This window comes from Besnoitia besnoiti, chromosome I (genome assembly GCF_002563875.1).
Source record: "Besnoitia besnoiti strain Bb-Ger1 chromosome I, whole genome shotgun sequence".
NCBI classification, from domain to species: Eukaryota; Apicomplexa; class Conoidasida; order Eucoccidiorida; family Sarcocystidae; genus Besnoitia; species Besnoitia besnoiti.
In genome coordinates this window covers 7,730,500-7,746,576 of record NC_042356.1, presented here as the reverse complement: position 1 = coordinate 7,746,576, position 16,077 = coordinate 7,730,500, and the positions used below count along the sequence as shown (strand labels likewise).

Below are 16,077 nucleotides of genomic sequence, written 5' to 3'. Positions count from 1 at the left end.
ATGATGCTTCTCCCCAGCGCGCTTGTGCTTCACAACGGAAACGTCAAACCACGCGGGTACCATGGCGGATTCAACTGGCTGGATCGACACTAGTAGCACCCGAGACCCAGCAGGGCGAGGCCGGGCCCCTCGGCGTCTTTCGCAACCCAACGCAGCTTAATTAGAGTGGGATCCCCTTTCGTGGATACCCAGCTTGACTAGGGAAACGGAAGAAGATACATTACATGACGCTACGAAGAGAGAACCGATTGATTTGACAAAGCTTATAGCCGGCGTTCGGATCTCTCCACCAACCCGCGTCTCTTCAGTGGAAGATCCCACTCGTCTCTTCATCCGTCGCAGACCCGAAATCACTGTGGGGGGCCCAATACGATTGCGAAAAATTCGCCTTGCTGCCTTGCTTGTGCGAGATTGCACGCGGCAACAGAACTTCCCGCTGTCCCTACTGTACAGCCAGCATCGTAATACACGCTTGCTAACCCCTTCCAAAAATGTGCCCGTCAAGACTACGATTGCCGAATCACCTGCATATACCACGTTCGCCGAACATACTTTTACTTTGCCTTTATAAGGGCCCCGCGCGAACCTAATACGCCACACGGCATGGACGGACCTAGAGGGAAGCGAACTTTCTGTATCTATTCCAAACTTGCTGCGTCGCAACATACGCGCACACAGCTGAGGGAGCTGACGACTTCTATTGTTTTTGACAGCTGCCAGCCCCTGTGTACCAGAAAACAGGGGCCGCTTTAACCCCCACGGCGGAGCAGCGCTAGCGCTGCCCGTGTCACTGTTTTTGTTTCTTTTGATGATTCACTCTAACGCCGCTCAAACTTTTGAAGTATCTGGCCTTCCATAGGCCTGTACAGAATTATCGAGACTCTCAGAAGGAATAGACAGGGCACCGACGAGTGCCATCCCGTGCCAATGACGTGAATCATAAACAATTTCTATGTGAAAGCGGTACAGAGGCCACGGTCGCAGTCTCTAGCCGAATGTACAGAACTGCGCTTGCTATATCACTAAACGCCTCGACTGGGCGTCAACAGCGACCCAAGAAGGCTTCGCAGACGGGCGGCACTCATCCGAAGAAACGAAACAGCAGCCGTTTTTCCAGCACAGACATCTGATTTCCTGCATTCACAACTAGAGCGCCTCGTTCTGGCGCGACGTGCACGACGAGTTCGCTGTGAGAGCGGGCGTTTTTCCGTCCAGCGTATACGGCGCTGAAGATCCCTCAGCAAAAGCCAGGCGCGCTTCACCGTGTATCCTCCGGGTTCCGCTCCGCAAAGCCGGACAGCTCTGCCCATGAGGAGAGGCGTAGAAACGGTGATCGTCATGGCGATGCTAGTCAAAAGCAGTTCTGTGTTAACCGTCTTCAGTGCTGCATAATATGCCGCTGCGTAAGCATCCGGTGGTCGCACATGCACTCCTCTAGGATAAACCCTCACGAGGCCTCGAGTCAGAGCTCGTACCTTCGTAGATGCGGCATTCGCAGTACTCTCAGGAGCACGTGGGGAGCGCCGCACGCAACAAATCTCTCGTGGTCTTTGCAGTAGGAAGCCACCGATTCCGGCCGACGGGGCTACGGCGAATTAGCCTCGACCCAAACGACTGAAAACTGCATCGCAGCCAGCAATGTGTCTGTCGAAGACGCCTCAGGTAGATCCCAACAGGGTCATATTTCCCTTCTGCTAGACATCCCGTCGTTATTCTTCCGTGGGGGGCGCGCAGCGTGTTCACTAGAAAAACCTTGTTCCGTCTGTTCTGCTACGTCCTGAGCTGAAGGCGGCCGATCTGGTCTAGGCAGTGACACTTCACCTTCAAACGTATTCGCATGCCCTGGCGGCACCCTCTCAGCCAAATCAAAGGGTAGTTTGGGAACGCCCAGCGCCCGGCAACGGCATGGGTGTCGCATGCTCCTCCGGAGCAGCTGCCATGTAGCGACGAAAGAGCTCGATGCGAAAGCCGGAACCTTTTCGAAAAAAAAGGCCCCTGTGCTCTACTGTTCGGGCGTCCACCGCACTAGAGAACTGGACGCAGTCTCGGCCGTTGCGGTTCACATTCCCGCGCGGTTTCCCGTGTTCAGCGCGCTTTCTACATGTGGAAACCACAAACTTCGCGCTGTCGTGTGTGCGGTTTGTAGAGTCGCCCACCGGAGTGGTGTCACCGGATTCTTTCTCGCGTTCGCGTGCTCGTTGCGAGCGCGACGATGATCTGTCTTATCACGGAAGAACGCCCTTGGTTTTCGTGAAAAAAGACCAATTCTTTACTTCCCTGGTTCTTATTTGGGAAGCAAGGGTGGAGCACGGAATTTCACCGATCTCTCGTCTGTCCCAGCGTGAAGAAGGTGTGGAGGGAGGATCCTTAGTAGGGGTGGTGTGCCTGGCACAATCCAAGGGGCTTGTGTTGTCCGTCGGATTGCCTGTTCGCCGTCTGCACTCCACTTAACCTCGCGATGGGCACGGCACCATCTTCGACCTCACTGAACTATCCAAGCTCCTTCTCTGGCGGGTGTTTTCTCTCCCCGAGCGTCGTAGTCCGGCTGCTGCCTTCTGTGAACGGCACGCGGCATTAGCGATGTGAAAGCGGCGAGGCTTTTGGATCGACGTTCCCTCGACGTGGAAAAGCTTTCGGAACGGCAAGGAGGTGATCTAAGCTCAAGATCTTCTTTCAACTCTGCGAGGCGTTCAGCGGATCCCGATGGAGCCGGGCGCGCTCCGCAGGAAGACGCGCAAAACGGTCGACTAGTCCCTCGCAGGTCAACTCCACCGTCGCGCGCGTTTTGCGACGCCGTATGATACATCTTCAACAGAGCCTCACTGGATGAGAGGCGGCGCACGAATTCGCTAGCGCGCATCTCTGATGCGACACTGCGCCATTCCCTCGATTTCGTGGGATAAGCATGGCGCACATGTCAATCTGTGTTTCGCCTTGGTCCGACCTTCGTCGGGAGCTGTCTCCCAACTTGGTGACAGAGGCGTAACAACGAGAGACACCAGGCCCAGAGGAAGCCGATGGAGGCCGACCTCAGCGGCACCCTCCAGGTCTCTTGCCGCCTTGATGCTTAACCACTCCTTGGCAGTTTTCTTATGGTGCCTGTCGCCGTTTTCAAGTCTTCTGTGTGCTTTTTTCGTCCCTAGTGAGGTCGCTCGCGGCGTCCGTTCGCAGGCGGTGTGTCTCGCTACGCACGGTGGCGAGTGTGGGATGTATGCGATTCCCTCCACTGCTTTTCCTCGCTCGTTCTTCGCCCTCTGCGGTGGGCGCGTCTGTTTGCGTTTCCTCGCTCGTTCTTCGCCCTCTGCCCTGGGCGCGTCTGTCTGCGGCGCACCTACGTCGATGTAGGCGTGAGTGTGCAGGTTTTTCCACAATATCGATGCGGCCTTCCTGTCGCGGGAGGTGATGTCGCCTGCGCCGCGTGCAGTTTGCTGCGCTAGTCTATTGAACACGTCAGTTGAATTCTCTGCATGTTGTGTGCCTCTTCTTTCCCAAGTCTGTCTGCGAATCTCCCGGGCGGCGGGCGGCACGAGGCGGCTCTGATACGCGGCGCCGTTCTCAGCGGTCGAAAAGTTTCCGTCGTTGAGCCCCCCCCCTCCCCTGCCCCCCCCCTACGCGCGCACGGCATCGTCTAGCACCATGCCGAATGCGAAGAAAGCCAAGTCGCCGTTTCTGAGAGGGTCTTTCTTTGCTGGCTCCGCCAAGAAGGAAAAGAAATCTGACGCCGCGGCGCGACCCGCGGCGTCCTCGGGCGGTGCTGCGTCGGTCCCGTCCGATGACCAGCGTGGAAGAAGCGCAGGCCGCGCCCCACTGAGCACGACGACGCCGGGCGAACTCGGCACTCAGGATTCGAGTCACCCAGGCGCGCGGACATCGGTGCACGGCGTGCCGGCGTATACGCAGGCAGTCCCTCGAAAGTGGAAGGTGCGCCACCCGAGGCGATCGCACCACGGCGTCGCTTCGCGCTTCAGGCGAGTCCTGCGAAGGAAGGGCCGCACTGTCGCCCCAGAGTACGCAAACGTGTTCCTCATCCTCGGGCTCTGCGACGGAGAGCTCATTCAGAATGGCTACGTGTGCCTCCGCGCCGCGGACGTGACTGAGTCGGGCGTGGAGGGTGTCTCGTACGCATCGGCTCCAGAGATCGTCATCATCGGGGTTAAGGCGGCTGTCAAGCCTCCCACGGCCACCGAAGAATGACGCGCTGTCATCTACCTTCGAGACTACCTCGCGAGTCAACTCACGGGCTACCCATTTCTCCGCCACTGTATTCTCGTGAACAAAAAAACCCGCCGAACGAAGCAACCGAAGACCTACTACACTGTGTTGGGTAAGCTCACTGCTTCAGCCCATCGCATTCCATCGGAAAACAGGGGGAGGGAGGGAGGGGGGGGGCAAGGGGGTGCCGTGGTGCCGTAGAGGCGCGAACTGCGTCAGCCGGCGAGAAGGCGAAAGGCGGGAGCAGCTTCGAGGGGTCTGTTCCAGCGCGTCAGGCTGCAGGTGCGCGCTGAGAAAATGTGGCGATCCGAGACCGTGGACGTCCGGATCGGCGCAAATGCACATTCACGACTGACGCTGTGTGTCTGTTGACTCAGGAACTGGTCAGTACACCGCCATCGTCAACGCGTCGACGCAGGTGGACGGCATGGCGCCGCTCGAAGTCTGCGTTCTTCGGCGGAGCGGAGGCCCGCAGTTAGAGAAGAAGCGTAGCAGTCACCGGTCTTCGATCGTTGGCAGCGTTGTCGGCACGCTGCGGTCTTCAGCGAGAGAGCTGGGTCTCGTGAGCTCCGGCTGACGGCTCGTGTCCTGTACAAAACAGCGAAAGGTCTGAGAATGGCGGGGAGGTGACTCGCGGCTGATGTCGGGCGCTTTTCGGGTGGCGGAAGTTGGCTGCGCTGGCAGCATGCGAGAAATGGTTTTTTGAGGGACACCGCGTGGCGGAGCGGTGCCCGACTGAGTTTTAGAGACCTTTTACGCAGTGCTGCAGCTGCGGGATGCGTTGCGCATACTCCTAAAATGAATGTCCACAACGACACCGGTATGCGGAGCAATGAAGAGAAGAAGGGTACTTGCGACGATAGTCGTCCAAGACCGCAGGGGGGGGGATTTCATCCGCAGTACAATACAGTGGGTTGACAACAACCGACTTCATATATGCTCTTTTGAATTCTAAATTTGTGCCTCTCTATCGCCGGCGCTGAAAGCGACTGAAAACGGATTCTTACCCTATCCCTTTTCTTGGGATTTTCTTCTTGGTAGCAGGCTTGTCGTTAACGGATCTGGCATTTGCTTAGGCAAACCATGTTTAGAGGGAAACTTTCTGTGCATTCAGTTTATGCTACTAGAAGGTGCAGCCGGTTTTCGACAGCACCCGTTTACGACAATCTGACCTGAAAGGCGTACTCGCACGACGTAGTGGCTAGACACCGCTGGAATTCGCACCCAATGTGTGCAACTCCCCTGTGTGCCCGTATGCTGAGAAGCCTTGCATACCCGGCGTCGTACGCCATCCCATGGTCAATCGCTGTTTGCTGTAGAACAGGTTGGATGGCACCGCCACCCCTTGGAGTAGCGTGCACGTTACCCATTTCCCTGCGGCGTGCCGTTACGGTTTTCTCTTTTTCTCTAGAGGCGCGTTGCAGGGCGGCTTGATGGTCCGCCTTGAGCCAGCACCTGACACATGATGCAGTGCCGTGCGTTGATTGGCTCGAGCACGAGCAGTCAGCAGACTGCCGTCCGTTCGCGTATTATCGTGCGCTTTACCCCATGTGGAGGATGGTACGAGCAAACCGAGAGGGACTGGACTGGGCACCGTTCTGCGTTGCTGCCTAGCCCATAGCAAGTGTCACGCGGGCTATCGAAGCTGGTGAGGGAGGACGATTACCGCTGAGGGTCTTCTCTACGGGATTTCCTGCTTGGCAACTCTCGCCTTAGTTGACTGATAACGAAGACCGAGCGTGCCACTACAGAGGTAAGATCGTTTCACAAGAGCTCGACGACACTACTGGCAACCACTTGGTGCATTTGATGCTGGTAGCTGCAGCAGCGCGTGCAGACACTGCACGGTTTGCCGGAAAGAAGGCTGAGCGGATTTCAAACATTGCGAAGGTTCGTTCAAAGTCAGCTTACTGTGTAGACGCGACATGCTCCGTCTCTGGTGACTGCTTTCGCAAGAGCCGCTGCAACCCACCCTGCCAGCCCCAGCCACTCCGTATATCGTTGTTGGTTGTATCTCCGATTTACGTTTCCACAGACCGCGTGGTTTCCGTCTTTCTGAATCGTACGCTCCCCTGCATGAAGGGGCGAGCCCTTCTTTGCAAACACCTTCCAAATACTGAATGTGAAGCCAGCCCTGCTGTTGTGTGGATGGCGTATTCAGTGTCAGCATCCGAGTAGCACAGAATGACATGGTGCCGGACTACGATGAGCCAAGTGCACGCCTAACTCCTCTCCGCGCCAGGCCATAAATGGATCTTTCGCACGCTTCGCGGGACCGATCGTTCTCCGCCTCGAGGCAACGCGATGTACCTCGTATCGGTACAAGTGGGGCCGTCCGCGACTTTGCGATGAACAGTAGTGTTAATGACTTCTGGTGAAGTCGTGGGAGTCTTCCACTTTGACTGTTGCTATATTTCGGCGCGCACTGCATAAAGCAGCGACGAAAGTTCACTTGAGGCCACGCCAACAGCGTGGAACGCCGAGAAAAAGTCCAACTACGTTGGGCAGATGCCATCGACTCCCTGAGCTGGTCGTCATCGTACGTGGCGGGACGCAGGGGCTAGTCGCAAGTGCATGCATGGCATCGGCAGCTGCGTAGCTAGTGCGACTTCCGCGGAACTATGTAAGGGCGAGAACAAGCGAGAAAAAGCAGAAGCGCCACAGGCTGTATTGCTCAATGAAGGAACGACAACGTCGCAGTGCCCGTGCGTCAGTTGTCCAGGCTCTAGAGCCTCGGGCAGGGGAACTAGAAACACAGGCGTCCCAGAGCGGACAGGATGCAGAACGAAGTACAGGCAGCCTCAAGCGGCTTGCTAAATCGTGGGGCTCTTCTTCTATTTCCTTTCACTCCCCGCTACGTTATGGCCTCTACCGGTGCAACGCGCAGAGCTGCGCACCGCTGACTCCTCTCTAAACACCGAAATATTCCAGCATTTCTGTCAAGTCCCGCATCAAAGTAAGTAACAGTGTGGGATACTGGGACAGACAGACTGGCAGAGACAGCTGTTTCGGAAAGAGCCGTCTCGCACTGAAGTGCGCCAGCGCCAATGTGGCGATGACCTGTTCGGTCGAGAGGCTCACTCCGAAGATGCTCGTCTGCCTACCTCCAGAACCGTGACTCCAAGCTGAAAAGACTTGACCGCCATGCCGGACTCGCAGTGGGAAGAAACGTTGGTGACCGCCACTCGGCGCCTCATCGTCCAGCTGCGTCAGACTGGGCATCCGGTGCCTGAGGTCTATGCCGCATACTGCCTGTGCGCAACAAGAGACGATGAACACGATTTCCTGATCAACAAACTCATCTGTATAGAGGACGAAGGAGAAATCGGCGTCCAGAGAGCGGCCGATCGTATTCTGCAAGAGCGGGGGCCGGAGATTGCCTGTCTGAAGCTCCAAGCGATGCATGAGGCAACTCTCGCTGATGAGAAACGCCTCTTGTTACGTTTTGAGGATCGTACAGCGAATGAAATCGCGAATGAGGTATGCTAGTGGCTTCACTGCGGCGGAACACTTCCACCGAGCTCCGTACAGCACGGTGCCCTCGACGGACTGTTTTTTCACACATGGGCGATATGCCACTCAGGGCCCTACCAAAAAAAAAACCTTCAAAGAGCTCACTAGCGTCGCAGTGACTGGGTTACCAGGGGTGAGCACACACGCGGTTGAGGCCATCCGATGACTATAGATGGCATTTTGTTGTGAGCCACACGCAAGGGGTTTCTACGAAACTCCGTGAAGTAGTGGGGATACATCCTTTGCCATCATTGAACACGCACGATCAGTCTTGCTGCATTTTCGTCCCTACTGTAGAATTCTAGCACCCTTTTTTCGTGCTTGACTGTCCCATACGAAAAGATCGTCGGCCTTAGCCACGCAGTTCTCAAGGACGCCGACCGGATGAAGGCGCTTTACAAGAAGGTTCTTCACCTCTGCGTCACCAGGTTTAGGCGTGCCCCTTGGCTTGAGGGAGGCGAAAGCCAGGACGAAGTGATCGAGGATACCAGAGCTGCCCTGGAGTCCGCTTTTCCAATCACCGGACTGCGGTCACTGTTCGGGTTGCCCCTTGTAGATCGCCGGCGTTATCTAGAGGAACTGTGTTTCATCATTCTGGGAATCCGAGTTTTCAACTCTCAGACTGGGCGGGCTACCTCTGCCAGCGTACCTGACCCGCGCAATCTTCTTGCTTCGCACAGCCCCGACATCCTCCAATCTTTGGAAAGGGACATAGAAGAAGGCCAGGGGCTGACAGACGAATTCGCCAGAATTCTGGTTCGACCTCCTCCAGGTCGGGCAGAAACGGGTACAAAACCTCCCACATAATGACTCGTAATTCTCACACACCACTCTGAGGGCCTACAGATCTTGCAGATCCAAAAAAATAGATGCTTCTGGCGGATCAGTAGTCTCCGTATACCAGAAGGTAACTCTTGAAACGAATGCCGCGTCGTGGTTAAACACGTGTGAGTCCGCCGGCGGATGCATCGCTGCAGAAGATTTTTCGATGTTACTGCAGTGAAAACATCTGCTGTTGCGACGGTGTAGCGCCCCATATCGCCTGTGATGTCTGTCCAGAAGTCTCTCGCGAGAAAGATTGGAAGGATATCGCGGATGACCACATCTACTTGGCGCAACTCGTCGCCTACAAAAGAGCTTTGTTGACGGCACTCTTCGAAACGAGGCATCAGCTCAAGGAAGCCGTTTCCGAGTGTATTTCGGAGATACTACGGATTCGAGAGGAACTGGGCGGGAAGCAGTGCGCGTCGCGAGACGATGTCTTTCCAATGTTTTCTCGGCTGGGCATAACTTATGAGACGGCTTTCCTGAACCATAGAAAACTTTGCTCTTTAGAGCGTCTCGTCACTTCACTGGCGAAACTAGGCGCCGAATACGTCTCCCCTCCGGCCTCGACCTTCAGAGTTACGAGCAACTGTCTCGACGCAGGCTCTTCCGACTCCTCGGGAAGCGGCCTCGCGGCTGACACCGCAGCGTGCGCAACAGAAGCCAACGAACAACAAGCCGAGGAGGACGCCATAGAGGAGGTCGCTAGAGTAGCAGACAGAGAATCAGGGGGACTACTTGAGCTAGGCGGGAGGTGCGCGTGGTGTCTTGCCAAATACGGTGCCTTGGTCCCTGCGAACCTCGCGATCCGTAAGATAAGACCAGTGGAGACTGCTACCGCAAGCAACAAGCCGCTGCATGACTGAAGCACGTTTCCTGAACCCTCCCTCCCAGTTTGGAAGATGGGGTAGTCCACATAATCGTTTAGGAGAATCCGATGACGCAAGCGTCTTCCTCAGCCTTCAGCCTGGCCGCGAAAACTGCCGTTTTCAGGTCGGTAGCGGCACTGTGGGCTCGTAAATGGGTGTTGCCTCCTCAGGCGGTTTGAGCATAACTTCGACTGGCATAACTTCCCCCCAGCTGGACGCTACCAGGCAAACTGGGACAATCGATGATGTCTTTTCACCACGTAGAGAATTGCGATGTGCGTCAGAGAAAAGGGAGAGATGACTCCGTTTCATATGATTTGTGTGAGCTCCGGCCCCCCGCCACCCGCGCCGAAAAATGTAATAAGCCGAAATATTTGTTCGCTTTCTCCTGTGTCCCCAATCGGTGTGAGCCAGGAACAGCCAGCCACGACGGTCACGCGTATGCGTTCTCGACGATCGAAGGAGCCAAAGAGTTCGCACAGGATCCTGCCGGCTTTGTTTTGGAGATACAACTCCGCCTGAAGCGGCAGCCGGCCCTTATTCACCTCTTAGACCTCGACCGGTTCTACCCAAGGTACGTGCGGATTGCGTCTGGGTGTTCAGCTACGATGCTTGCCACCTCTACTACAGAATGCATTCACACAGGTTTGACTGACTTGCAATCCTGGTTGACCCTGTGCGCCTCCTTTCGTTTCGTTGAGCCCAAACACTGCAGACGGTCCCCAGTCGACAAAGTCTACAGGGGTCCGCGGCGCACGTTCAGCTCTCTGTCGCGAGCGAGCGTTCCTCCGTACGGGGCAGAGGTGGTGTTCCGCTGGAGCTCCCGTCGGGGCGCCAAGAGGCTACAGCCGAATGAGCAACGATTTCCAGGTCCAGGTGTTTGCTCATCCACTACATAGGCGTGCACGTGTGCACTGGGGCAAGCCATGGTCTCCCCTGGGTTTGCCAAAACATAAAGTGACCTGAGTCATTTATAATCGCTTCACTCGACGGCACCAGTCCATGGCCACGAGCCAAGAGGGGCCTTCAGTCATGTCTTCACTGGAGTCACGCCCTCCCCGCGTATATCCCGCGGACGTTTTCGGAACAGGACGAGTTTGCGGAATATACTAAAGCTTCAGAAGCGAAGCACCGAGAAGTTCTGTGAGCGAGAAACCGTGAGGCTTGGCGGAGACGGCACAGCCGTCGACCAGTTGCCTTTCCTGCTTCAAGAGCCACGGAACGCGGACGCTGCGGTCATGACTCCGGTCCATTTTGAAACAATCCAGAAAGACACGTCGTACCACTGGAACGAATGGGATTTGCGGCGTCGAGCTCTGGCGATGGCGGACCTTATGGACAAAGCCACAAGGAGCTCACAGACGACTGTTTCACACTGCCGAAGAGAACAGGAGGCCCAGGTCTATCTGCTGAAGGAGAAGGCGCAGAACACCATGAAGTGCAAAGGAACTGCAGCCATACGAGGAAAAAAGTACATCGCTGGCTTGAGAGGAAAGGCAGAGAGACAGCCACACACTGTTAGGATCGAGCTTGATCTCTAGTCCCGTTGCCACATGTCCGCACGAAACGTTACGAAAATCGGGCTTACAGTTTCAGCAAACTTCGGCGATATGATGTCCTGCACTCGAGAGTAGGCTCTCTCTGGTCGGATAGACAATCTACTCGAGCCTCCTGCAATGCATAGACTCTGCGAACTCTACAGACGCCTGTGTTCAGTTTTGCAGCTGAGAAACAGAGTACGAAGTGTGCTTGCCAATCGAGCGTTGCCGATTTTTCGCTGAGTTTCTCATGCCTTCGGCACTTCGTTTGTCCAGCCACCTGCCCATTCGACCAGCATGATGCCCCCGCGATGACGATTCAGTAAACAGCGATTTACTTCTTGTTCACCGTAAGCCATCGCAAGCGCAGGAAAACCTATCCGACGAACAGCGGCGCAGGACGTGAGATTAGATTCGTTTGAGCTGTGGTCGAGTGATGCGCAGAACTTGAAAGGAGGGGCTGAACCTTTTGATCTGAGTTGGCACGTCATGGCTACTGAAGAATCAAATACGGAAACTACGAAAGCTCGTTCATAGTGCCTAGATTCGCTGTATCCTCTCGAGAATTTTCTGGTCTCCACAGAAAGAAGCCATGGCACTGGAGGGCTCTGACACTGTGAGTGCTTAGCTGACTTCTCGTTAACCCACGCCATTTACTGGCCTTGCATTCGCCCACACTGTAAAACAAAAGCAACTTGAGCTTTGGACGCTTGGCTCAAACACCTATGTGCAAGAAGGCCACGCGACTGCCTGACTGCAACAGGAAACATCCGGACGCCAGGCGACGTGTGGAAGGCGTGCAATTTACTCAGGTCGATTGAATGCACGGTCAACATCGCATCTGTTGAGTAAAGTCGAGAGTTGCCGCCCATGGAAGCGCTGTATCAGCGCCAACAACTCGAGTTTGTTCACTAGACCGCAGCCGCCGCCAAGTCGGACCACTTTTCTTCCAGCCTTCTTCGTTGTGTGCAGGAAAGCTCTGAATATTATAGCAGTTGAGCACTGACAGGGAAGCTCCCGAAAAACGTTCATCTCCGTGGCACAACGCCCTTTTCGTGGCCTTTGCCGGGCATCCTTGCATTCCTGCAAGTCGATGCCACGTGCCTCGTGTAGAACGGTGCTCCATGCTCTCAACCTGCCATGGGAGGAAGTGCACCTTCCAGCGGTGTGTCTACTTGGATGTCTAGGTTTCCCCTTCGCCTGTATATCCGCCACAGATTCACACGGTGGATTCCGGGCGTGGCTTTCTTTCCCATTCCCACAGGACTGTGCCACGGTGCTAGAGTTCTCGTCGTCCCAGCAGGAGGCCGCGTCGATCTTCGACCGCGCCGCCCGGAGTCGCCGATTTCTAGAACGATGCTCACTCTCATGTTTGTCGGGTCGGTGGGCGGCTCTGGTTGAGCCATCGATTTACGCCGCAAGGCACGATCGATCGCTGTCCGCCACGAGATACGTCGAGATACCCGCGAGCGGGTCGCTAGGGCTGGCGGACACGGTCACGCGTTGTGCAGGGCCTGGACGTGCGTGAATGGCCTTGGGGCGGCCTCGACAGCTAGCCCTGTGGCACGTCACATCTTCCACTCTTGTCGCCCAACCGTGGCATCTACGAGGTCTCTTCTGGCTTGCTTTGTTCGGTGTTGCTCCGACACACTTCTTCCGCATCTGAAAATTTTGTCTCAAGATTTCCGAAAGTGCGTACGGACGCAAGCATCTCGTTTTTTTGTCAAGGAATCGAAAGCTCTCGTGGTGCAAAGCCAACCCCGTGCGCGAACGGCCCGTTGAGCCATCGCTCACCTGCACTTGGTTACGAGGTACAGAATCCCACGGGCGACACGGAAACACCTTCGCCGTCATCCGCCGCTTTCTCCGTGCCTTCTTGGAGTGAACCCAGTTGCCGCGCTCTTGTTACCACTCTGGGAGTTCGCGTGTTTCAGCTCTTTGTTGGGTTGCGCCATTTTCCCTCAAACGAAATCCTTCTTCCGCGCTCCCGAGTTGTCCGCCAGCCGTGGCGCATAGCTGACGCCGTCCAGGTTGCCCGGGGACCACGAGCGCGGCACCGGTGCCAGATCCGTGAATTTCTCTGGTTGGGTGAAATCTCACTTTCTATCAGTTTCTGCCAATCTGGGTCTATTCTCTAACGTAAGATGACGGATTCCTTCGTATAAGGAAGCCTCCGCAGGATCGAGCTTGTGCTGTCAGGTCGCGCGCACCACACTGCCTAGCTGTTGGGACGTGTGTGACTCGATTGTCGTAGTCGGCTCACCAGTTGATTGAGACCCGACAACACACGGTGGCGGGGTGCCGTTGTGAAACCGCACAACATTCATATGTGGTTGTTGTTTTCGTTTCTGAACTCGAAGCTTCTATAATCCGAGTCGATGTTGTTTGCGCGCGGCAGAAATTGAGGTGCCGATGCTCGAGCCTGCCATTGTGCTGCGGTGTCGCTCGTTCAGGCTGAGTTCCCATCTAGGAGCTGCTTCCTCGCTCTTCGCCAACTTTTTCCCACTCGCCCGCAACCTCGACAACTAGGAGGTGCGTGTGCTTGTGATTAAAATTCTCGTTGTCTCTCGTCCGTATACGCAATGTGTGACGCACAAATGACCTGCTCTCCGGGGTCGCCGGCGGCCTCCGGCGTTGACAGAGTGAACGTCCGCCTGCAAGCCGACCAGCCCGTCGTCCCTGTTCCAGTCTACCAGGATGTGTACAAGAGAGACAAATACATTGAGGTTCCCACCGTGGAACTCAACGACACGATCATCCCCAAGGTCTACAACCAGAGCGCCGTCCACGAGGTGCCCAAGATGGATATTGCCTTCCAGGAGAAAGACATCTCCGTGGAATCTGAGAAAATTATCGACCGGTAAGCTTGCGTATTCACTAGTGACCGCTGCCTCTGCATGCCCAGCGTGTGATGAGAAGGCTCGACTCTCCAGCCACCTAGACATCGCGCGACGCCCGTTCGGTCAAGCAGCCGCAACAGAGCCTCCAGCGGGTGCCATCTTTGCGCAAGTCTCTAGACACACGTGTGCGTTGCCTCCGCGAAGGCGCCGCTCAACGTGTCCAGCCTTAGGTCTGCACGCGTCTCCGCACTCGCGTGCGTTTTCATCCTTGCGTACTTTTTCTTGCGTGTCGTCTGATTCCGCAGAGACGTCGAGGTGCCGGTTCTAGTCGGCTATGCTCCGCAATTCCTGCCGAAGTGGGACGTCCGCGAGGTGCCGCGCCCCGTGCCAAAGTACGAGGGTAAGCAGGAGGTCATCGAGGTTGAGGTTCCCGAGATCGAGTACAAGGACACGTACGTCGAGAAGGAGGTCGTTGTGGACGTCAAGGAGAAGGTTGTTCCCAAGGTCACGGAAGTAGTGAAAGAGGTCGAAGTCGTGCAGTACTCGTGGAAGCAGCAGTACCAGGACGTGCCCGTCTACAAGTACGTCCCGAAATTCGACGTCGAACTCGACTGCCCGCCTCCCATGATTATCCCCTACCCCGAGACCCGCTTCGTCAAGGACGCCCCCGACGTCGTCAAGCCTTACTGCGCGCCCTCCATGATGGGAACGTGCTGCCCGACGAGCTCCCCGTACCACGTGATCCCCAGCCAGCGAGTCTTCGTCCGCGGCGTTGACGGCGTGGGTAAGCCGTTCTCACCTCACGCGCCTCCTCTTGACGTCGCATCCGTGGCCTTCGCATGTACACCCAGCAGTCTCTAGCGCGTAGGGGCTTGCCTGTCTGTTTTACCACCGGGAGGCTGTGGCGGCCCGCGGACGCCTCGCTCGCGGGTCCTGCGACGCTGCTGCACAGCGAACCCGAACCGCCAGTCTGTACGCGCGCGTGCCTCGTTTCTTTGGATTTGCTTTCAGCGGACATGGAGCGCCACGCGCCCATGGTGACTGCAGGTGCATTCCACAGCATGTCGCCTGGCGTCCAGATGCAGTCCGACGCGGTCCCCTCCGGCGTCCTCCCGGCCGACTTCGTCACGCAAGGCCAGCTCGTTGGCGACGCGCCCGGCTGCTCTTCTCAGGAGCAGCTCCCCTCCGCACAGTTGGCCCCCGGCCCCGTCTTCCCGATGCCGTCGCCTCAGGTGAGAAGACTGACCGCCGCACACCGCACAGGCTTCCCGCGTGTGATGCTTATATGTACATATCCATACAAATACATGTGTACAGATATCTTCAGATCTAGGTATTAGTCAGCTTATGTAGTGTACGAATGCAGGCTCCTGTCCAGGCACCGTAGACCTGTGCGTGCCGTCCGTTGTCGCGTTCGCGTCCAGGTTGAAAACTCCACCACGCACTCGGCTGCCGTCTCGTCGGTCCGTGCGACCGTGACTCGGGTGCCCTCCACAGAGAAGAAGGGCTTCTGGAGCTGGCTGTTCGGCAAGAAGGAGACCCCGGAGAAGACTGAAGAGCCTAAGGGCGTCGACTACACTGCGCACTTCCAACAGCAGCACCAGCAGCAGCTCGAGCAACAGGGTCTTGCGACGGACCGAACTGACGCCCGTAAGTTCTGCGCGTAGCGAGGTTGCCGTAGGCTGCTCTCGGGTCCGTCGCGACAGTCGTTCGCATCCTCTCTGCCTTCGCAGTCCGCCGCGTGCACTCGGCGTCTGCTCTGCGCATGCCACCGTGTCTCCGTATCGTTTCTCTACAGAGTCGGCGAAGGAGGACTCTGGCAGCCTCGAGCCGTCGGTGGTCTACAAGGGGGTCGTCAACAGGCCCGCGGTCTTTGGAGGCAACCTGAACCCGATCTCCTTCAAGCTCCACGCGATTGAGATTCACCAGTTCATCCCGCTGCCGAACGTGCGCGTGCCTGAGTTCGTGAAGGCGCTGCCTGACGGTCTCATGACCACCGACGTCTCCGGTCTCGACCGCTTCTTCGGGCCGGTGCCGACCGGCTGGGCGGACCCCGACGTGACTGGCATCCCCGCCCCGATGATGAGCGACATTCTGGCTGGCAACATCCACGCCACGACGACGAGCCCTCTGATCAACGAGCTGTCTCAGCAATTCGCGAAACAGGACACGTCCGCGCCGGCGCAGCCCCAGCCGCTGAACTAAGGCCAGCCGGGCTGCTGCGCGACCTTCGCCGCGGCTTGAAACGGTTTTGGATGCTGAGCAGCGGCGCCTCGCCTC

The 16,077-nt window shown here is 56.8% G+C and overlaps 3 protein-coding genes across 3 annotated transcripts; all 3 read left to right on the top strand.

Annotated features, from left to right (window-relative positions):
• Positions 1 to 3,636: 3,636 nt before the first annotated feature.
• On the top strand, positions 3,637 to 4,789 carry BESB_010850 (uncharacterized protein; the record flags this gene model as incomplete). Its single annotated transcript, XM_029359839.1, has 3 exons — positions 3,637 to 4,118; positions 4,230 to 4,324; positions 4,590 to 4,789. The coding sequence occupies 3 exons, from the start codon at positions 3,637 to 3,639 to the stop codon at positions 4,787 to 4,789; spliced, it is 777 nt and encodes a 258-aa protein (XP_029222752.1).
• A 2,567-nt stretch (positions 4,790 to 7,356) lies between these two features.
• On the top strand, positions 7,357 to 10,960 carry BESB_010840 (uncharacterized protein; the record flags this gene model as incomplete). Its single annotated transcript, XM_029359838.1, has 5 exons — positions 7,357 to 7,692; positions 8,023 to 8,497; positions 8,785 to 9,360; positions 9,834 to 9,993; positions 10,510 to 10,960. The coding sequence occupies 5 exons, from the start codon at positions 7,357 to 7,359 to the stop codon at positions 10,958 to 10,960; spliced, it is 1,998 nt and encodes a 665-aa protein (XP_029222751.1).
• A 2,579-nt stretch (positions 10,961 to 13,539) lies between these two features.
• BESB_010830 (alveolin domain containing intermediate filament IMC10) lies at positions 13,540 to 16,002 on the top strand (the record flags this gene model as incomplete). Its single annotated transcript, XM_029359837.1, has 5 exons — positions 13,540 to 13,817; positions 14,103 to 14,581; positions 14,809 to 15,029; positions 15,222 to 15,447; positions 15,596 to 16,002. 5 exons carry the CDS (start codon positions 13,540 to 13,542, stop codon positions 16,000 to 16,002), a joined length of 1,611 nt encoding a protein of 536 aa, XP_029222750.1.
• Between the last annotated feature and the right edge of the window lie 75 nt (positions 16,003 to 16,077).